The following is a 22886-nucleotide window of genomic DNA, read 5'->3' as shown; positions in this document are numbered from 1 at the left end:
GACCGAACAGAAATCAATCCTCTTTAGCCGGCTCGGTCACCACAAAAACACCAAACACCAAAATGCAATGCGCTCTACATCACTTCCTCTCTTTGGTTCACTTTCTCTCTCTGGTTCGCTGGATAGTCCATTTGCATTTCCCTCTGTAAGTGAAGCGTAACAGGGTTCACTTGCAAGTGAAATGAGACCCCCAGTTTTTAAGTGGACCAGGGTTGGCTCGTTTGGTCTGCACCAGAGTTTGAATGAGCGTTCACACCACTCCAAGCAGACCAGGGTTCGTTTTAAGCGGATCAAATAGCACCAGTGTGAATGTGTCCTAAGTCCTCTTGTACTAGAGTTTAAATGTTAAATGTCATGTCTGTCTTACCAAACTTGTAATTCTATAACTTTATTTTGTAATAAGTATAGATTAGTGCTGTTGATTAATTTCCTTGTAGACCAAAGTGAACTACAGTGTCTTTGAAAATAGTGGTATTTGCAATGATTTCAAGTCCAAAAAAACCTATGTTTTAGCTTTTTTTAATTATTTAAAGGGGCTTTCACATCACCTGTGTGGAAACAGGCCTTTCTAGTCAAAGCACTGAGTGAAACAAAGAGAGGTCACTGACACTCATTCAATTAGACTAAGTCAGCCATCAGGTGTAACACAGAGCCTCTCTCCAGGCGTGGTCAAAGCCCTTCAGACCACTACTGAATCTCTACGGGCTCGCATGCTGGGTGCTGCCGCCTGTAACACTATCATGTAAACTGTCAGAAGATAAGTTGTGCTCCCTTGGAGTCATGGCCTACTTTTGCAAGCCCCGCCTTCTTGGCGCCGCGGCACTAAAGGGACAGCGAGGAGCTGGTGCTAAATTGTATAAGTTAAGAGCTCGTCTCAGACACACACACACGCAGGAACACACAGAAGCTTTTGGGAAAAAGACACAATGCCAGTATAACACACAGAGATGGAGCTGTACTTTTTTAGTCTGATAACATTGGGGGAAATGCTTTTAACAACGAAGCAAGTGAGGAAATAAAACGCAAGGTCTGATGAATGCTATCAATCCCTGAAATTAAAAACGATTGCAGCTAATTTCACACAGATTAAACCTAGACTTCCCCCCCATCAGAGATCCATTTACTAATTTTAATTTGAATCTCACACCGAGTAAGGGGCTTTTGCACTTACTGTATTAAATTCATCCGTCCCATGTGGACCCCCAGGGCGTCATTAGCCTCTGTGTAGCACTTACTGTACATACACCCTCATACCACAACAAAGAAGCAGCAAGCTCAGCAGCACCGCTCATCAAACTGCATGCTTCAGCACAAGAACTGACCCAAGATTTATTGATATCAAGCAGCCATTCTCGGTCAACTGAGGACATTTCAGTTTGCACATGATATAGATTTATCAAATATTTATTAGCCACTCTTTTTCACTTCATGGATCCAATTGATTTAGGGCAAAGAGGTTTTACCCTCCAGCTTGACTTTACCTTTAAAATAAATGACTCTTAAATCACAAATCCTGAGGGAGCATAGAGGTTGGACTATGATTGATTAGTGACTCATTTTGGGGGGTAATATTCTCATTCATTATTCAGGGTTTAAGTATTTTTGCAGTTTTGTTGGCTCACTGATGAAGAAGATACCGTGCAATAGACCGTTTTATGGCTCTAGTCTACCAAACTAGTTACGCTGTGGGCCCGTGGTTATTATATTTTGCTGAGGCATTTGTCTTTGTTTATAACCCTTCTAAGGCATTCAATCTCATTCTCTTGTATAGCTGCAGGCAAAAATGGCTAAGGGAGCTTTGTTACTCAGGAGTGGCTATGAATTACATTTCTGATGAGCTGCACAGTCAGCTGCAACCTGCCTTCATAGCAGCCGGCACCCAGACAAGCTGCTGAGGTCAGGTCTTTTCTTTCAAGGAAGGCAAAAGTATGGCATGGCTTATGTGTATGCACGTAATGACTCAATCAGTCAAATGTTTAGACTCTGCAGAATCCTCCATTTCTGCTTGATGAACTTGATTCTTCAGGACAACAACACCCATTTATGTTTTTCTTTTCTTTATCAGCAAAATGGTAACCTTTGACCTTTGCGGGTAAGGGCACCAGAGCACAGCACGAGCCACTCTCTCTACATTATCACACACATACTCAAGCGTCAGATCCATTCTGTCAATACACTAAAAGGGCAAACATTAATCAGACAGCCATGACTGCATGCTCTTTTCCTGCCTGATTAAGCACTGTGTCACTCACACTCTGCTTTATTCCACTTTAAAGATCTTTTTTATTGCCTTCATGTTCGTTCAGCTTTTCACCAACAGTCATGCTTTGAATTCTATTAGCGATAGCGCGGATCGTTTGCTCTTTCAGTCATAATGTTTGAACTCAAACTCACTCATTGTTCAGGTGCTAAAGAATAGACTGAAGCTCACCACATTGTCCTTGAGCTCCAAGCTAGAAAAGATGTCTTTGTGTAATGTTTCCAAATAAAGCCAGCTTGCTGTCAAGACCGATACCGTTTGGAAACAAAGGCAACATCTGTCTAGTTAAAGCTCAGTGAGGGCGCTTAGACGTCTCCTTTTCACTCAGGAAGGAAGGTGTGTGTCAGGCAGGTAACAAGAACAGATGTGGGCTTTACTTTGTCTCTTTATCCTCGACATCTCAAAGTTGTTGTATCATTATAGAGGGCAGTATGGACAGTTCATGAGCTCACAGTGAGTCTTAACAGTGGTCTTTCTTATGAGAGCTTTGTTGTGCACCATTATGTTGGTTACTGTGTACACTTATTGTGCCAGATTTGAGCCGAGAGCTGTAAACCATCTGCTCTGTGTCTGTGCTGTGTTTGACTCTGCCTACTGTAAGGGTGAAAAGGCTGGAGCCTGGTGAGGTTTTAACTTAGCAACCTTCTGCCAGGGGTCCTTGCCAACTTGGTGGACAAGTGTTTGAAAAGATTTCAAAATCTTGCTCTAAGTCAAGTTTGGTCCAGCTGCCTCAATGTTTTTTCTGAGCATTTTCTCAAAGCTTTGGGCAGTTAAATCATAAATAAGGCAGATATCATGTCTATATAAAACAGCTGTTCAAAATAATAGACCAGCACAAGTAACAACAAAAAAAATATTCATTTGGTTTATGTTATATTGTTAGCCACCGAGCGGCTACCATGACTTTTTAGGTTTTTGGTGATATATCTCAACAACTGTTTGGTGGAGTGCCATGAAATTTTGTACAGACATTCAGGGTGGCAAGAGAATGAATTGTGATGACTGTGGCGATCTCCTGAATTTTCCTCCATCACCACCAGGTTGACATTTATGGTTTTGAGGGGAAGTAACTATTAAATGGATTGCCATGAAATTTGGCACAGAAATTCATGCCCCCCACAGGATGAACAGTAATGTTTTGGTGATTCATTTAAGGGACAGTCCGACACAAAATCAAAAATACATATTGTTCCTCTTACCTGTAGCTCTATTTATCAGTCTAGGCTGTTTTGGTGTAGACATGTCTGCCTTTTTTTGAATGTCATGGAACTAGATATCACTACCTGTGGTGCTAAAAGCACCAAAATGTTTTTGTTTGCAAAACTTAACAGCAATTTCTATTTCCAGAAATTGTAACTTGGTTATTTGAGACAATTTACAGACCTTGTTGTAAGCAGTATCATGTAGGAAATGTTTATTTCTACTAAACAACACCCCCAACCATATCACCAGAAGGAAGCATGCATCTACTCATGGACGAGAAGCTCATGCTACTGACAGTGCGAGATGTAAACATTAGTGGTATCCCCTTCGGCTGATCTGTAATGTTAGCTAGCTCAGTGGTGCTAGGTTAGCTAGCAGTAGATCCACATTTCCTTCTGTGGTTGGTAGGTGTAGTTAAGTAGAAAGAAAATAGTTCCTCCATGAAACGCTTAAAACAAACTCTGTGGATTATCTTCAGTAACCAGGTCATGATTTCTGGAAAGAGACATTGCTGTTGAGTTTTTCTAATGTTTTTTTATGTGGCACTTTGAGCACCACAAGCTGAGTGCCATCTAGTTCCACTGTATTGGAGAGAAGGCAGATATCTCTACGGTCAATATCTCCAACACTCATCAACTCACACCAAAACAATGTTAGTTGATACATAGCTCTACAGGTAAGAGGAAAAATATATATTTTTCAATCTTGGGATGAACTGTCCCTTTAAATTGTCATCTGGGGCCATGATCAGGATAGGCTGTAATTTTATCCAATACTTTGTTTTATGGTCAATCCCCTTGAAACTAACATTCTAATTAGATAATGATAGCATGCTAACATGCTAAATTAAGATGGTGACAATGGCATCAGCATTGTCATTGTGAGCATGTTAGCATGCTGGCATTAGCATTTAGCTCAAAGCACTGCTTTTCCAAAACAGACCGCTAGCCTGGCTGTAGACTCTAAGTTATTTGATTTATTGAATCATTTGGAGTATTTTTGACCAGTTTATGTTTTTAGGAAATTCATTTTTAACTTTTGAGAGCAGAGCATCTTCTGGTATTTATAGCCTTGGTACTTGCCTTTTATGATCTGTGTGAACTCACTATACTCACTTCAGTGCACTTTAATGGAGTACAGGCAGGCATATGTGACAAAACCTAAGTCAATATGAAAACAAACAAAAGTATACCCTCAGTTCTGGTATCGATTTTGCGATTTTGCTGAGGACATTCCTACTTCACCGACCAACACTCACAATACAACAACTTTTGTTGGGTATCATTTTTCTCTTGAACAGTATTTTTACACTGAGCCATTCTTCTGCTCACAGCCAATTTTCCACTGGACCTCCATGATGTTGCCGGACCAGGTTGCAGATTTATGACGCAATTTTCACAGCTTCTATTCAATGATGTAATTATTACCACTATGTCCCTTTATAGCCCAGGTTTATAGAGGCCTCTTACAACACCCACTCGCTATCTTGATGTTAGGTTGACTAGCTCTACCTCTGCCGTTACTTTTTACCTGCGATCGAAATTAATTAAGTGTTGCTGTGATTGACAAATGGCTTGCAGTGCTCAAGAGCTCGCCCGAATGCCTACTGCTGCCATCAAACCTCACACTAAATTTTTCAGAATAGCCTGGAGCGGGAGGGGAAATGGGCTTGTGTGCTTTTAGGCAAGGCTGTGAACTTATTACTTAACGAATGTCACGCTCACAGAGTAGTGCTGCATGGGAACATAGGTTTTTTGTGTGTGTGTGTATTGTGGTCATCAGTTCAGTACTTGTATAGACCACTTTAGTTTACTAATCATGCTGCTTTTGATAAACCAACAGGACGGAAAATCTTGTTGGGGAGCCTGTTTGGCTATGTGTGAAAAGAGTTGACACCTGATGAGTTGTCATATTACACCCTGACTGGATGTCACAGGATCCATGTCATATTTAGAGCCTGTCTTTTACACTGATGACCTACAATGTGCTAAGAGACTTGTTAATAAGTAATGTAACCCAGTGAACTCGTTGCTCGTGACTTGCAGTGATGCCATAATTAGACAGCCTTGAACTTGTGCTGCTACTGTATATGTTTACACATAGATACACACAAAAGCAAACGAGAGAACTTCTCTTGCATTTCTTTTCATCTAACTGCATTAGCATATACAGTAGCCCAAAGCACCTCTATGCAACACTATGTGTTCAGATTCACAGAGTCTCTAGCATGACTGGAGTAAGAGTCTACAGCCATCCTAGATGGCAATCAAATAGAGTGGTGCAGGGATGACGTGTTTTTGGAGGCCAACTCAAAAGTTAGGATCACCCTAGTTCCTGTCAACAAAAAGCCAATAGGATTTTTTTTTAAATTCCTGTTAATATATTAGTGAAGAGACACTGACATGTTTTGTACAGCAAGATAATCTTCATAAAAGAATAATAAAATTGTTTCATTTTGGCAACTAAAATATGCGTCAATTGTCTTCAGCCCAGCGCCTTTTGCCAAATGTCATTAGGAGTGGCTATAGTAGTCTTGAGTGTCCCTCACTTCCAAATCCAAAAAAAGAAAAGTATCAGTATGTTTTTGGCATCAGATAGATTTTTGGTCAAAAATGGCTCTTTTGGTAGCAAAGGTTGCCAACTGCCCTGCGTTAGGCTATTAAAAAACTATGACAGGATCCTTTGACTTCAACGTTGCCACCACAACAAGGCTGTAAAGCCGTGGTCAGCAAACAACCCTAGTCTCATTTAACCCCTTGTTAGCAACTGCCTTTTTTAAGACACTTAAAAGGTTCAAGATTCACAAATGGGGTATTTACTGACATATTTTTCCTTGTAGAACAAAACATGAAAATCATTTCTTACAGTCATCTAACCAAAAATCCCTTCCAAACACCCAATGACTTAGGCAAAGGAACCAGAAGTGCTAAAATGCTAACTCATTTCTGGGTTTTAAGACTCATTCCTGCACCACTTTATATCAGCTGCTCACATTTTCTGTAACATAGCATGTTTATTGCAAACCTGTTGTGTGTGCTTGCGTTCGGGTTCATGTTCTTGTTCAATTTACTTAGCATTCATATCATTAGCTAATCTTAACAGTTGTTTTCAAGTCTACCAAATCCTCTCGCTGCCTTTATGAGCTGCATCTTTAAACTAATGGAGTGCAAAAATATGTTGTTGTTGTCCTGAAGAACCAACCACGAGGCAGTCTTGTGCCTATGTGAACTTCTAAAGACCCTCGCCTCTTGCATGTCCAGTTTCCTTGAATGTACTGAGGCTGTTAGTTGCCTGGGTAACCGTAAGACCTGATGTTGTATTTCCCAGGTTACCCTCAGGTTGTCCACAAGCGCGGAGTGAGAGCTCGACTCATGAGGCTCTTTCCATGCTCCACAGCAAAAAAGCCTTCCTCCAGTAATCAAAGCAAGTGGCTCTTCCAAGGCTCTCTGTCTCTCTTTGTGATGATTGTTTTGTTGTTGTCTAAGATGCTTCTCCTTTCTGTGGCTTTTCTTGGTATGAGGGGCACACTCTCAATGTAAGCTTTAGTTGTACATGATTGCTTGAGCTGGGGTTTGGCAACAACATTCATTTTTGAAGAGTTTTTATTTTTCAGCATTTCACATAGAACATTTTGGTTTTACATCAGTAGAAAGAACATCTGTTGAACGTATGATTTGTATGTATACACATTAGATCGTTTAATACTTTTTCCCTAACCTTGTTTGCTGTTAAAATATTCCTGTTTTTCTCCATGAATTTTGTCACAACTGAAAGAATGTATTTGCGTGTTGCAGAATATTCGTCACACTCACACAGTGAACACACAAACAGGACGTCTGATGTTAAACAAGAAAGAAGAAAAGGAAAAAAAACAACTAATTAGCTGATGAGAATGAGATCAAGCAGCTATTTTATTTCCTTATAATAAATTAGTGAACATCACCAATGAATACAAAGCATTAGCTCCACAGCAGCACGTTGATTGTGGTCTGTTAGAAGACGTGGCCTTTTGGCTGTGGGCCACAAGAGTACCCTTGAAGCTAATGAGGCATTTAGACACTGTGTCACACTTCAGGTATACGAGAGGCCCGGCGCCAACAAGACAAGTCAAACGTGGCGCTGCGAGGACAGTGCGGTCGGTGACAGGGCCCAGACAGCATCTGCCATCATTACAGGCCCATTAAAAAGTTTCACAGGGTTCGTGAAGAGGCTCCCTGCCACAAGGACTTTGTTCTGGGGCCTCAATAACACTAATTACCTTCACTGTTGTATTTGGTGTAGAGGAAGAAAAGGGCATTTCGATTTTTTTTGTTTGGTTTTGTGAAGTAACATTTGCAAACAAAAGGACCTGATATAACGAGCAGAAAAGCGGCTTTAGAATGGAATCACTTCAATGGGTTTTCTTTGTTGTCAAGGAGGTTATAGACTTTGAATGTGACATTTTGGAGAGAGGAGTTGTAAATATCTGGGTTGATTTGCTTAGCTTTTGATGATATTTGGAAGTGTAATGGGATATGTCAAATTCTAGCCTCAAACATGTTAATTTGCAAAGACTCACTAGCATCTGTTCACAACTGACCTTCCTCCTCCTCCTCTCCAGACAGCGTCGAAGATGAGCTTGAACTATCTACAGTCCGCCATCGCCCAGAGGGCCTGGAGCAGCTCGAAGCCCAAACACGATTTTCCCGCAAGGAGCTGCAGATCCTGTACCGCGGCTTCAAGAATGTAAGTGATAGGGCCACCATGCATCCTTGGCACCATGCATAATGTACAGCTCAGAGGGCTTTGTTCTCTCTTGGACACTGCTCTCTCTTTGACATCAAAAACATGTTTTCCTTTGATTTTATTTGATTTATTCTTTTTTATACCCTTCTACAGTAAACAGGAAGGTTCAGCTGCTCCATGGTCTTATAGACCTTATCACTGTTCAGCATCCACTACGCTTTATAATAGTGCTAAAAAAATAATCAAGCATCTGATAAATGCTGTTTTGCTGAATCATCCACATCTTGCACTTAATGTTATCATGCCCAGTTGTGCTTACCACAGAAAATTGAATTTTCTGTACATTGTCATTGTGCCAAGAATAATTAGGTCATATCTCCAAGACATTGTGGAAGATTACTGATGAGTAATCAGGTCAAAGTCCTCCAGAGCAGCCCATATAAAACCACCTAACTTCATTGTCACCTCTAGTGTGAGGCGTAATGAGATGACCCAGAATTAACTCAACCCAAATTGTCTGGCTATGAAAGAGAGAGGGAAAAGTGAGAGTTCTGTGACAAAGGAATTCCCATGGGGCTTCAGTTTCCTGTTGAGCCTGCACTCTGCTCCAGCCAAGTCCCTGTAAAGCATGCCCATTAGTCCACTTCCACTTGAGACAGAGTAAGAGGTAAGAAGTGTACTAATGAGGCCTTTAATTTGTGCCGCACAGACTGCCTGGCTTCCTCTAACAGCAAGGGATAGAGTCTTGCATATGTTTATGGACCCCTGTACATATTTCGCATTTTATTTTTAGCTTCTCTAGTGGCATTGCTCAAGGGATGGCAATGTTAGTCGGTAGGTTGATCCACACTTGAGGCCGGCCTGTAATATCTCAACAACAATTGAACTGATTGCCGTGAAACTTGGTGCAGACATTCGTGTTCCCCTCAAGATAAACTGTAATAACTTTGGAGATCCCTCGATTTTTTTATCGAGTCAAGAATTCAGCTTGTCCAGTACTTTTATTTATAACCAAATGCAAAATTGATGACACTCCCATCAACCTCAGCAGTGCTTTGTGTTTAGCGCTAGCTGGCAAATGCTAGCATGCTAACGAACTAAACTGTTGTTCTCAAAGCACCGATGACCATTTGTATATCAATTACTCACCCTGTGTTACGTTGAAAGCATGAAGAAAACTTTGTTTTTCTCGCATGCGTCCAGTCAACGAAGAATCCAAAAATCAAGGAAATTCTTAATGAATTGAAGTAAGGCAGTCAAGGCAGCAGTAGACCAGCAGCTCCTGTCTTCAGTGAAGTAAAATTATTGTTTTTGTCAATGGAGTATGGTTTTGAAGTGAGCACTGGTAAGTTTCACTACCAGTTCAGTCCCCTGTCAGAAAGGGCTGTCTAGTTTGGGAATTACTGAGCATACTGAGTGGATGAATGAGATTTGGATTATACTGTATGAGTTGTGTTTGTGAACAGATGTTTTGATATAGTTTTGCTGTTGTTGAACGTGGACCCCTTTTACTTAAATTCATCAAAATATTTCTTTGTTTTTAGATTTTACTTAAATTCATCAAAATATTTCTTTGTTTTTGGATTCTTTGTTCATCGGAGGAATGCAAGGAAAAATGTTTTCTTTACAAATCAAACACAACATAGGGTGAGTAATTGATACACAAATGGCCATTTAGGGGTGAGGTATTCCTTTAAATACAGAGCTGCTGTAGACTTGTTATTAATAGTTATTTTGTGCTGAGAATAAACCTTGTCATTTTTATTCGTAGTTCATTGCTACTGTTTGGTGACGTTGTGGCAGAGGTCCAAATTAGACCAAGAGAAAGAGTCATGACATTTAAATTGCAGCTACTAAATAGCTTTTGTCTACCGCTAAGTCCGAGGTGTAGCTCATTTTTTAACTGCCAGGGTCAAACAGCTCATCTTTGTCTTACCCCAACCCGGTGACATTGGCAGAGCTTTTAAGGCCAGCCAGACTAATAGAAGCTGGCATGGTTCCCATGATGAGAAATTTGGCCCTTTGTCCTTGTTATCCAGGGTTTCGAAGCAAATCAAATGCCTGTGGGTGGCAGGATGAGGTCATTCGTCTTGACAACAAACTTTACGAGTCATTCACTTGTAGCGCAGATGGTCAAAGTGGAGCTTTGTCTTAGATCCAGCAATATGTCTAACAGGGACCAAAACAAGATCTCTGACTCTGTGTCTTGCTCTTAAGGCAGAATTTGAGCAAAGGTCACCTTAAAGGTATGAGAGAATCCATTGTTTCATAAATCCCTTGACCACAGACTACAGGAAATAACACAATATTGTCCTCACGTCTGGCTAAATCTGCTGGGCTTTCACTGTTCACAGTCCGGGGCACTGCCTCGGGCATTAGATTAAGATCTCACAGTTTCCATCAGCAACGATGCCTCTGTTCACACGTTTATTTCATTCCCCACACCGCTTATTGCCGCATCGCTTCACGAGACTCAGAAAGGAATTTCATGCCTGGCTGCTTTTGCGTTTCACAAATTGTATTTGTGATTTTATTATCATGGATGAGCTAATTTTACAAGCATATCAAATGAATACAAATACATTTTCTGACCTGTCACTTCGGCTAATGAGATTGGCACTGAATAATGTGTAAGATGGAACAGCATGCAAGGGCACGTGGAAAGCACTCTGATTTATCTTTATACACAATGTGCTACTCATTCCAATTGCTCTTTGCCCTTCAATGAGGTTCAATTTGAGGTTAACAAATATACAGATATGAAAACTAATAAAACTCAAATAAATATGTGATATAAGATATTGAAAATAAGGAACTGTAGACACACCTTGCCCATAACTTTGCATGTTAAGAAGTGTATCACAGAATCACTGCTTGTAGAAAAAAAGCAAGTTTGATCTGGGAAAATCCGATTAACATCTATATTATCTGAGACGCTTTACTGAAGTTCTTCAATGTAAATGTAAAAATATCCTAATGTAAATGACATAATGTCCTTAATGGGGTCATTTATTCATCTATCAGTGCCCTACTGATGCAGAGAAAAATGCATTACAAGAAAATAGCTTTTCCAGAAGCTCAATATTAATGACTCATGTAAGGAACAGTGTGTAAATGAGGTCCTGACTTTTAGCTCAGCGATTTATCTGTGTTTATCCTGGCGGGACCTTAAGGAGTTAGGGCTTCAAGTGAGTGTAACTCTTTCACTGAACTTTAAATTGAATTGCAGGGGCAATGTGCTGTACGTGACGATAACTAGATAACACTGTCTTCACTCTCGATCGAAAAACCACCTCCCTCGCCAGTGTCACTATGAGGCTGAAAAGAAAAGATAGAATACAGTCAGATGAATTCTGATGTCAATGTGAGATGCAGTTCAATAATCACAAAGTTTTACTGAACTTTAATTGTCCTTCAGGTTTGTGAGGGTGAGTCAGCGAGGTTAGAAGACGAAGCTCACTTGGAACACAGCCATTTGTATATTACTGTCTCGCCTAATCAGTGTGTTATTAGTGCTGACAGCTGTAATTGCCCATCTGTGTGCAGACACACACACGCAGACACACATGGCGCTGCACAGACGTGAAATTACATGTTTGAAAAATCTCCCTCTCTTCACTATAAGTACTTAATTACATGACATTTCCTTGCACTTCCTCAACAAAAGGTTGACTGTTGACAACCCATTCACCGTAGTGTTGTAGAACATAAACAATGCTCCAATTAACAGAAGCTCGACTAAACAACAAAGAAATACTCTCTGTGTCAAATGTACAAAGATGTTGTGGAGCAACTTCGCTTTCAGGGTGTATATGTTTGATGTCCAACGCTTTCTCCCAAGGCTTAACATCTCTGCAGTGTTTGCTGGAATATGATTTGGAAATTGTCAGTTTTTGGGGAATACTCTTATTCATTTTTATGCTGAGTGTTAGATGAGAAGATTGGTTAGATGAGAAGATTGGTATCATTCTTATATCTGTCTGTTAAAAAATAAACTACAGCCAGGACGAGGTTAGCTTAGCTTAGCAGACGGCAGAGGCTTCAGGAGTCATTAGGCTAAGCCAAGCAAAGAAATTGTTGAGCATGCTAAGGCCCCGATCACACAGAAAGCATTTTAGCTGCTAGTAAATTTTTGTTATTGTCTTTAATGAGAATTAGGCTTTTTGCACGTGTTGCTACGCGACTTGCGTTTCTGCGCTCTAACCCCTGACATTTTTGTCAAACTCCTCAAGTTGAAAAAAACAAACAAACTAAAAGCAGAAAAGCGTCATCTCCACATTTTTCCCATTGTCCAATTGGATGATTAGAGGGGCGGGACTTCTGTGGACATCATCACAACAAGTTCACAGCTGGTAAACAATGTTGGAGAAACTCGTGGTACTTTCTGTGATCCACCCTCTTTTTTAGGGTCTCATGTACCCACACAGATCTCCATTTCTCTGTACCCAACACACTATTTGCTGACAGCCTCTCACCCTCAGCCAGAGCGAGAACAAGTACCCTTTGCCTGAAGGTAACTAGCTACTCATTACTGTGAAAATAAGTAGGTAGTTTTAGCTAACCAAATTAAACCAAAAGGCAGAACATCAACAGAAATGCTTTCTGTGTGATCGGGGCCTAACGCTCTAAACCAGGGGTCTGCGACCTTTGCCATTAAAAGAGCCATTTTTTTTGTTAATTTGAAAAAATCTGTGTGGAGCCGCAAAACATGTTTTAGCCTTATAATCAAGGTAAATAGCCTATTAAATCTAAATTAGCGTATACTTAGGGTTACTAGACTACTAGACTTACTTATGGTCTAAATAAGCATTTTTAATATGTTTTACCACAAGGTGGACACTGTGCAGGGCACTATTTATGATTATTTGGTACTTAAATTTTGCAGATCTGGTAGTGAGAGCAAACAAATCTGTCCACGCACTACTATTTGGCATCCATAGCTAACCAGCCACTGCTATCGAGGTTCAGCAACATTTGGATTCATAGAATGAATTTCCATAGAGTTCTTTTCTCAAAGTCTCAAGGAGCAACCGGACAGGGGCTAAAGAGCCACATGTGGCTCCGGAGCCACAGGTTGCCTACCCCTGCTCTAAACTAAGATGGTGAACAAGTTAAATGTTAGCATGCTAACATGTTAAACATTATACCTGCAAAACTTCAGCATGTTAGCAAAATGTCGTTAGCTAAAAACACTGCCTCAAAGACCAGATAGCATGGCTGCACAGTGTGATTTTGCCAAGTAGGATACCATACTGGATCAACATCCCACATTGCATTCCCGGACCTCAATCAATTTGAAAAACTTAACTTACCTCTAAAGAAGCAAAATGGCACGAAAGACCAGCAGCAATCTGCAGAAATGGTTTTGGAAAGAAAGGGAGGGAACAAGTTGCAGCACACTGATAATGTCAGAAGACTGTGGTTGGTTGATTAAAATTTTGGTCCAGCAGTGCAATGTGGGATGTTGATCCAAGATGGTATTCTACTTTATGTCGTGCTAGCGTGGCTAGCTGTTTCCCGCTGCTTCCAGTTTCTGTGCTATGCTCAGCTAAGCTAACTCTCACCTGCAGCACATTCATGAGAGTGGTACCAATCCTCTTATCGAGAAAACAAAATGTCTGCCTATTCCCTTTAAATTTGTTTGCACCTGCACTTTTCTCCCATAATAATATTCCCCAAAAAGGCTAAATCAAAAATTTCAGCTTGAACAGTTTTTTTTAGTCGGTGCCAAGATCACCAATATAATGCCAGTGTGACTCAGTCTCTCCACTGTGAAGAGTAGTTCTCCACATGCTGCATCATTTGGATTCATATGCTAGTTTACCCTGAGCAGCACCACACACTCCAGACTCTCAGACTTCATTAAAGCAGGTCGCACACTCGCCAATCTACAATATGGAGACAGACATGTGCTCATTCTGTCTCCCTAGCTTCCCCCAAATTCTTGACCTCACCTCACTCCACAAGATAGGCAACTGGGTCTGTGAGACAACAGAAAAGCAGCATCAAGGGATTCATGCAGACAACTTTGCAGCATCCTCTTTGCTTGAAACACAAGGAGCCCGTTTGAAGCGAGACAACAAGGTTTCATCTTTATATTTTCAGCCCCACAGTTCTGTTTCCTGACGTGGCTGATCAAACATGGTCACAGGAAGGAGGAAACCCGGTTTGCCCTGTGATTCTTATGAGGTTGTTCACACTGAGAGAATAGTTGCTGTCTCACATTCTATCATCCAAGAGAAGTGAAGCAAATAACTGGCTGTAGAAACTCTTGTCTTAAGTTTTGCAAACAAAATTGAAATTGATTTTGAGTCAAATCGATTAAATTTTCAGGTGAAGGTCTAGAAAAAAAATAGATGCAGAAGTATATTTCCACTATTTCTCTATTTTCTGGCTGTTTAATTTCTGTTGAAACTGTATCAGAGATGTGTTTGTGTTATTGTTTCCACCCTACATAAAATCTGTTTCTTTGATTTCCTATTTTCTTGTCTAGAAAACCCAGAGACGCATGTGCCTCTCGCTTTGGAAATTGTCTCCATAGGTGGAGCATTTCCTCTCTTCCAAAGATTCAATATCCTGCCAGTGTGTGCTCTGTGCAGCCTCACCAAACAGAAATTGAACCTGCAAAACTAGCTGCCTTTATCATCACGCTGCCCTGAGCAAGGTCATCGTCCGCGTCTTCGGTTGCCCCTTTCTTTTAAAAGAGACAAAAGCATCCTTCTCGAAGGTGTTATGTAAGAGTATTCAGTCGTTTCTACTGAATGCTACCAGGCAGCCACAGGTGGGTGACTCTGAATGGCTGTGGATAAGATATCTATTGAGGCTTGAATGGTTTGCAGCTTGAATACCATCAAACTGAACATAAGAAAAATAAATCGAGATATCCTTGATGTCGCCCTTCTAAATGTATCCTCCCTCAATACTGTTGAATAAAATGATGCAGAGATAAACTGACAACTATTTTATTTATTTAAAGATAAAGACTAACTAAACATCAAACTTAAAGAGTGTTTCATTGTCCTCTCTGTGACAAAATGTAATGTCTGTTGCACCCAACTGTGATGTCACAGTGTACTTGACACACCGCTGGAGTACACTTCTACATCACTGCAGCAATATAACAAGTTTAACCTTGCTTGGGTCCGGACCTTGAAATCCACCCACTCCACTGAGCTGACTTATTGGTTTGGCAGCGTGACATGAAACAGCAGTTTCTCTGTTACAATGAAAAACATCCAATCCTAAGTGCCACAGGCGGCACTGACACTGTTGTCTGGATGTTGTCAAGCAGCGCGCCAGAACCAGTGAGCAGTTATAACAACAATCACAGTGCTACAGACGAGATACTATCAAGGCTGTTGTAAATCGACGTCTTCTAAACATAGCTGACATTGTAGTTTGTTTTACGACCCCTCCACTCTTAAAACCCAGGCAAAGCCAGTATGTTGGCATGGCTACACACCAGTGTGGACTGAAAATGACCTTAGATTCAGGTGGATACATTAGTCTCTAGTAGGGGTGGGAATCACCAGAGGATCGTGATACGATATTATCACGATACTTAAGTCACAATACGATATTACTGCGATTTTAAATATGTTGTGATGTGCTGAGTATTGGGATAAAATATATTAAGATATAGTACGATTTATTTTCTGTTTTCAACTGCCCCCAATGGAAAACTTTGTCAACATCTGTTCTATCTAATAAGATAAAGTCATTGATATTAGTTTGTATCTAAAAAACCTAAAAAGCAATTGATTGTAGTATTGTAGTAGATGACCTAAAGTTTTAATTTGTATTTGTAATATCATGAAGTTATATAATAAAAAAATCTATACTTGGCATTGTGTGACAATACGATATTGCCACACAAAAATATTGTGATACTATGCTGTATCGATTCTTCCCCCCACCCCTAGTCTCTAGTGATTGTTTAAAGAAAATCAAATCAGTTAGAGTTAGACCGAAGATTGAACCGGAGTGCAACATGTTGATAATTCGGTTTGACTACCACGCACAGTTTAACCACTAGAGGTTAGCATAAACAAGATTTTCAGCTGCTGTTAAGTTTCTCTTTAAATATTGTCATCTAATTCATTTTGAAAAAGAAATTTTAAGTAATGTTTGAAAGTTGGCTTTAATTTAGCCTCTTAAATGTTTAAGATCTCCTTTAGACGTATTTTAAGGCTTAAAAAAGAATTTGTCTGAAATGGTTATTAAAAAACAATAAAGGTAAAAAACAAAGATATACTCCCCCGTATTGAAAGAGCTGCAATAACTTTTCATTTTAAAAGTTTAAACGCTGAATGCAAGACGTCTCCTTCCAAACTTAAAACGGGCTTTTCAGTGATGTACTCTGGAGATTTCAAGTTTCAGTCACACATTTAGCTTTAATGCAAGGCTTCTAATATAGGATTGTCTTTAATGTAAATGCTAAATGACCCATGCAGTTCTGTTTTGTCTTCCAGGAATGCCCCAGTGGAGTCGTCAACGAGGAAACTTTTAAAGACATCTACGCTCAGTTCTTCCCACAAGGAGGTCGGTGTCTGCTTTGTTTTTGCAGCTTGTGTTGGCGCCTCTTATCTCCTCTGTGTGCTGGACCGACACAAATTGCCTTTCACTCATGTTTAGAAAAATTGCCCCAGAGTCCGGAGTGCTTTAAGTTAAACCTCCATCCAAGAAAATGTGACAGACAGATAGAGAGGAAGAGGGAGAAAGAAGTTTGTTTGTATTTACGCAGGCTGGAGCTGCTCAGTTTGCGCTCATCATTATGCAAAGATTCTACCCGAGGAACAAGAGAGAAAACATTAGGAGGCTTTGATATATCTGTTCAAAGAGAAAAAAGGCAGAGCAGTACATATAATGGCTCACCACACAGGAAACAATGATAAAACTCTTAGCTCTGAGCATAAAAAAATGCATTCTGATTCTTTGAAGTTGTCCAGAAAAGCTACAAAACTTTGCTTTGAACCATTTTCTTGTTTGCGGTAGGTGAGCTGTAATCACGGCAGATGTTTTTTGATTTCATGTGCATGTTTGTTCTCTCCATAGATGCTTCAACATACGCACATTTCCTGTTCAATGCATTTGACACAGATCACAACGGCTCTGTGAGTTTCGAGGTAAGCCAAGTATTGCCATTGCCAACCTGTCCTTCATATCAGTAACTGATAAACTGTATGTGTTGATAATTTCAACAGTTTCAAAAGAAGTCCACTGAAAGCTCTGACAAAAGTACATCAAACCAAACACTTTTTAAAGTTTCGACACTGAGCCTCTGAGGCTTTACACTGGGGCATTATGTAACCTGCAACCCCGATAATTTTAAATTAGCCCAAGCAAGTCTACTTGAGATGCTATCAAAATGTGATTAATATTTATGAAGGGCATATATTTGCTTATTAGGGCAGAACAGCTGTCATTATGCCAAACCAGAGCTAATGTGCAGTCCATTCAGCTTAAGAGTACAGGGATTCCCCAAGGGCCGCCACACTTTAGGAGATGGTTAATAACTTGAATAATGAGGTATGTTTGATTGATAGCGTCTGCACTATTGCTGTTTCATCATTTGCTTCTAATTAATACCTGACATAACATCCTTGCTGAAGTGTTGTGTGTAACCAGCTGAGATGCTACTTTGACTTTTTTTTAACTTCGTGTTTTTGTTTGTCTCACTGGTTTTTGAGTACTTGTTTATAAAAAGCTTGTTTTTAAATGTGTATATATTATACAGTTCTCAGTGAATCTGGTTTTCTCTGCAGGATTTTGTTATGGGCCTTTCTATCCTCCTGCGAGGCACAATCCAGGAGAAACTAAACTGGGCTTTCAACCTGTATGATATCAATAAAGACGGCTATATCACTAAAGAGGTATGTGCCTTTAAACAGTGTCAACAGTGAATCACTGAAATACGCAAATACCCACTTTTTATATGGAGTAGATTCCAAAGCACGAGTTTTTGTGGAAGGGTCAGTTCACCAACATTACAGCTTTTTCTTGCGAATGTCAGGATGCTAACATGCTCAGAATGACATAGACTGTATAAAAGTAATGGATGAAGCCATCGTGACGTCACTCATTGGTTTGTGGGCTCCCATTTTAAAGCCTCAAAGTTGGCATTTTTGGCTTGTGGAGCCAGAATTGACCATATTTGGACGAGACGGTGGAGCTATAGAGTAGTGAGGGGCACATCTGACAAAAAGCGCTGAGGTAAACCTCGCAGAAAACCTGTCAGTCAGAGCAGCTAACCCTTAATTAATGAGGAAATTAGCTATAGATACCAAAATCTTTTTTTGTACCAGGCTATAAACATGTCTATTTCTGCTGTAATAGTGGGCATTTTAACATAGTGGCCTACAGGGATTGACTCACTTTTGGAGCCAGCCCCATGTGGCCATAAGAGGAACAGCAGTTTTTGGCACTCCTGCATTGGCTTCATTTTTCAGCCCCAGATATTGATGCTTGCACAATGTCAGTGCTTACATGTTGATGTTTAACAAGTCAGAATTCAGAATTTCTTATCTTAGCTTGTTGGCATGCTAACATCAGATTATTAGCACTTAACACAAAGTTCAGGCTGGTGGCAGTATCATGAGTTCTGCAGGTATTTGGTGAAGATGAAAAGTGAAAATTTTGACCTTATGATTTTGCCCTGGATACAAAGTCAGGGGATCACCAAAGTGATTACAATTCATCCAGAGGTGGATCTGAATATTTGTAACACATTTAATCAAAATCCATCCAATAGCTGTGGAGAAGAAGAGGTAATGTCAGGAGGACGCACAGTGATTAGAAAACATCTTCTCAGGATCATCAATATTTGTATAAAAGTTTGTGGCAATCCATCGAATGGTAGTTAAGGTTTTTCAGTTTTGACCAAAAGTTGCAGCCCAACCAACAGGCATTATTACCGTCACTAGAGCTATGCTGCTTGTGCGCCAAAAAAAATCAGTGATAATGAAACAGTGTCCCTGTTACTTTGGATAATCCACAGACCTTACGATAGAGAGAAAAGCCAGCCAGTGGTTGGTATAGCAACAGCAATTTCGCTTTGACCAGTCAAAATTCTTTTTCTCCAGTTTTTTCCTTTACAAGCTGTTTGTGTTTTATGTTGCCTGTTTACAAGGCCAACAGTTTTTAAAAATGGCGGTACCCAGTGCTGCATTGGTTGTGTGCGACCAATCCCTGAACAGTTATGTCACTAATGGTTCCTCTTTTGCTTGGAGAGCACTTACTCTGAATTAGCTGCGGACACACTAAAAGGGGGGTTCTTAGAACTGTGAAAAGTTCCTCCAGTCTGAAAACGCCTAATGAGCAATATCATAGGGAAAGTTTCTAAAAACTGTCGACAGTGAGGTCTGCGGATTAGCCAGAGTTTCTGGGACATTGCTTCAAGTGTCATCTTTCAACGCCATAGTTGAAATTCCAGTCACCTGAGTGATATTATTGCAGAAGTCTGTAAAGCAGACAGTCTCAGGCCATCGGGGTAAACGGCTTTCTTTGTAATTTGGGTGAGCTGACTCTTCTCTGTGTGCGGCAGGAAATGCTAGACATCATGAAGGCCATCTACGACATGATGGGGAAATGCACATACCCTGTCCTCAAAGAGGAGACGCCCCGTCAGCATGTAGAAGTATTCTTTCAGGCAAGTGTGTAATTTGGCAGCACTCACCGCACTGTTATTGTCAGTCACAGTGAAAAGGCTGTTCTTCATCTTTTCCCTCTCTCTCTGTCTCCAACAGAAGATGGATAAGAATAAAGACGGGGTGGTAACCATCGACGAGTTTATCGACTGCTGCCAAAATGTAAGCTGGATATCCCGACACAGCTCTCTCTCTACTGCTGGCACGCTCGCATTTTTCTCATTACATTGTTTTCTTTCTGTGCGCAGGATGAAAACATCATGCGATCAATGCACCTCTTTGAAAATGTTCTTTAACTTTTGGCTGAGTGTGGAGGCTTTGGAAGAGGACATCATCTTAAGCTTGGCCCAATAACTGACTTGGACTCATACTGTGTACAGTGTGCTATGCAGACTTTTGATCATAGATAGAAATATTGTTCATTACTGTGGGCCACAAGTAGGAGTAGGCAATATGGTGCGAACACTCTGGAATACCTTTTGAACATTTTATTGAATAAATTGTAGAACTTTATTACATAAAAAAGAGCTGAATAGAAAATTCAAGGTTGATTTCCAACATTTGTCTCTGGAGTGTCTTTCTGTGTGCCAAACACAGAGTTCTGCAAATTGCATCAGCCTCCAACATTATAAACACGCAGGGAATTCGTGATGAAGGGGGTTTAGACAGGAAGCTTCTATCTCTGTTGCAGCCTCGACTTGTTTTATTTACTGCCAAGTGAAATCACTGTGACTTTTTAAAGCATCAAAAACAAAACCGAACAAAATATCTGAGGTATCTTCAACAGCCCTCTCTGTTTTTACATTCCAGACCGGCTCTCAATTCCAGAGTGTTCTTACCCCCGACTTAGCGAACCATTGTGGTCTGTCGTCTTGCTCTTTGGAGAAAGCATTTAGAGAAAACAAAACACACACATTGTACCATTTTAAACTGTATATATTATAGATAAAGCATTAGATAAGAATTCTGTGAGAACCTTTTCAACTTTGTTCATGTTTACTTGCCAACTAGAATGAGACAACACAAGGATTGTATTGATGTCAAATTCGGACCATACTATCGATGGTTTGTCTACAGAAGCACACAGGTAGCTATATTTACCATGAGTATAACGTTAGACGATGTTATCTTTTGTCATAAGATAAATGCTGCTTTCAGTGTATTTCAGTTAACCCTATGTATTCCCTGTAAAGTAAACCATCTATCAATATGTCTTTAGTTCTGTTTTGGAAGCACTGTTTAGGAGTTTACACTTAGAGCAGTGTTTGAGGTTATTTATATGGTATTACAGTCATTGTACAAAAAACTGTGGGTTGTACAGTATTAAATGAAAGTTTGCTTTCGGGTGAATTTCAGGTCTTTAGATTTGTCCATAGAATTCACTGTTTTTAATCAGTAAGGTCAGGTGGGTTCGGTTGTCGATACAAACACTGTAACTTTGTATTATACTCGTTATTTTTTGGGTTGTTGGCTAATTCGCTTCCTGCTGTTTTCCTCCTCCTCGTCCTGCGGGCCAAAGCCCCAGCTGCCCGCACCTGTCAGCCCTGATTGGTTCCTGCTGTCTGTGATTAAAGCATTGCTTGGCCCCAAATGTGAGCAAACACAAGGCACGCTGGGTGGAAGTCTCACTTACTGACTGCCTGTTGCTCGTTGGAAACTACTGGATCACTGAGAGAAGTGTCTGGACATTATGTAAGTAAGTTACTTAGTGTTTCAATTTGACTTTTTTCTTTTGGGTACTGGGTATAGAAAGTGTCCATCAAACCAGCCGGAAATCTGATATATACTTGAGAATTGGTTGATTTCTGGTGAATGATTTGCAGCATTTGACAGTTTATCATGTTCATTCAAAGTATGTCGCTACACTGTATAGTCACATAAAAATCTCCTCAGTGAGGCATGTTGGTTGTTAGTTTAGTAAAGAAAATGGCACATTTTTCTCAGTTGTGTTCATTTTGCTCATGTTATCAGAGACCATGTGTTTATTTCCATCAAGAAATTGCCATTTTTTTCCTTGATTTGTGTTTGTGTGCCTTACTGTTTGTAAAAATGTTCTCTCTGTTTGGTTGACAACTTTTATTCTCTGAAATATGATCATGAAAAGTAACTGATAAAACAGGGGGGCGGGGAACAAATGTTTGCGACATTACCCATTTCTAAACATATCTACAACAGATCCCAGTGGATGAAGACACTTTCTTTCTGAAAAGCATTTCTACATTTCTTGTGTAAATAATATCCAAAGTCAGCGAGCTCTGACAAAGTGAAATAAACTATACACATCAAACTTTCAAATGTGTGTGAAATGACTTAAGTCACATTAAAGGGTGTAGATATGACATGTGTGCTTATGGTGATGGAAACTACTTTAGTGCACCATACTTCCTTTTAGAAAAAAAATATGTTTAGATTTTGTATTTGGTGTGATGCGATGTCTGTTTGTGTTCCTTTTCAGATAGTAAATTCTAAAATGTACATTACTGGCTCACGTGTATATAATATAATAGGTTTATTAATGCATTTTAGTCTGTGATGTCAACAGAACATGTCCCAAATTACAGATTTTCACACTGTAAGCTTGTAATTTTAGAAAGGACAGTCCCTTTAATTCACTATTAACTACTGTAGTTATATCGTTTTAAGTGTTACATGAGATAGGAGCATATTTTAAAAACCATATTGTGTTCAACATCATGGACCGAAGTATTTTTATTGTCCATTTTATGCAGACCATAGTGTGGATCAAAGAGCAAATGATTCAGTGTTGCCTTTGACTAAAAGTGATCTGGCGCCCCCCTGTGGTGGCAAGAGGAAAACACACTAGCACAAACTAAACCTGGACTGTATTAAATTAATATTGTTTGTTGTGTGTATATTGGTTTTATAGTTTCTTTTGGATATTGTGTCCTTGTAAAAAAAAAAATTTGTGTAATTGTAAATTATCCGAAACTGACTCTTGGATAATGTGTGGTAGATTTCTCACTATATTTGAAAGATGACCACCAATCAGCAGACTGAATGTAAACATTTTGACGACCTTACATATCTTTCCT

At 39.9% G+C, this 22886-nt stretch overlaps 1 protein-coding gene across 7 annotated transcripts in view; it reads left to right on the top strand.

Moving 5' to 3' along the window:
* Positions 1–22842, top strand: part of kcnip4a (potassium voltage-gated channel interacting protein 4a) — a 172484-nt gene extending 149642 nt beyond the window's left edge. For 5 of the 7 annotated variants that reach the window (XM_049567797.1, XM_049567794.1, XM_049567796.1 and 2 more), the window contains 7 exons: positions 8064–8188; positions 16660–16729; positions 17243–17313; positions 17953–18060; positions 19731–19835; positions 19933–19995; positions 20082–22842. In XM_049567797.1, the coding sequence (XP_049423754.1) occupies positions 8064–8188; positions 16660–16729; positions 17243–17313; positions 17953–18060; positions 19731–19835; positions 19933–19995; positions 20082–20129 (590 nt within the window). In that variant the 3' untranslated portion in view covers positions 20130–22842. Of the gene's footprint in view, positions 1–6790; positions 6887–8063; positions 8189–16659; positions 16730–17242; positions 17314–17952; positions 18061–19730; positions 19836–19932; positions 19996–20081 lie in introns of all 7 variants that reach the window. The other 2 variants (XR_007448563.1, XM_049567793.1) reach the window with 2 other exon arrangements.
* Positions 22843–22886: the final 44 nt, after the last annotated feature.

Source organism: Epinephelus fuscoguttatus, linkage group LG23, assembly GCF_011397635.1.
Source record: "Epinephelus fuscoguttatus linkage group LG23, E.fuscoguttatus.final_Chr_v1".
Taxonomy (NCBI): Eukaryota; Metazoa; Chordata; class Actinopteri; order Perciformes; family Serranidae; genus Epinephelus; species Epinephelus fuscoguttatus.
This window is presented reverse-complemented; position numbering and strand designations above follow the sequence as displayed.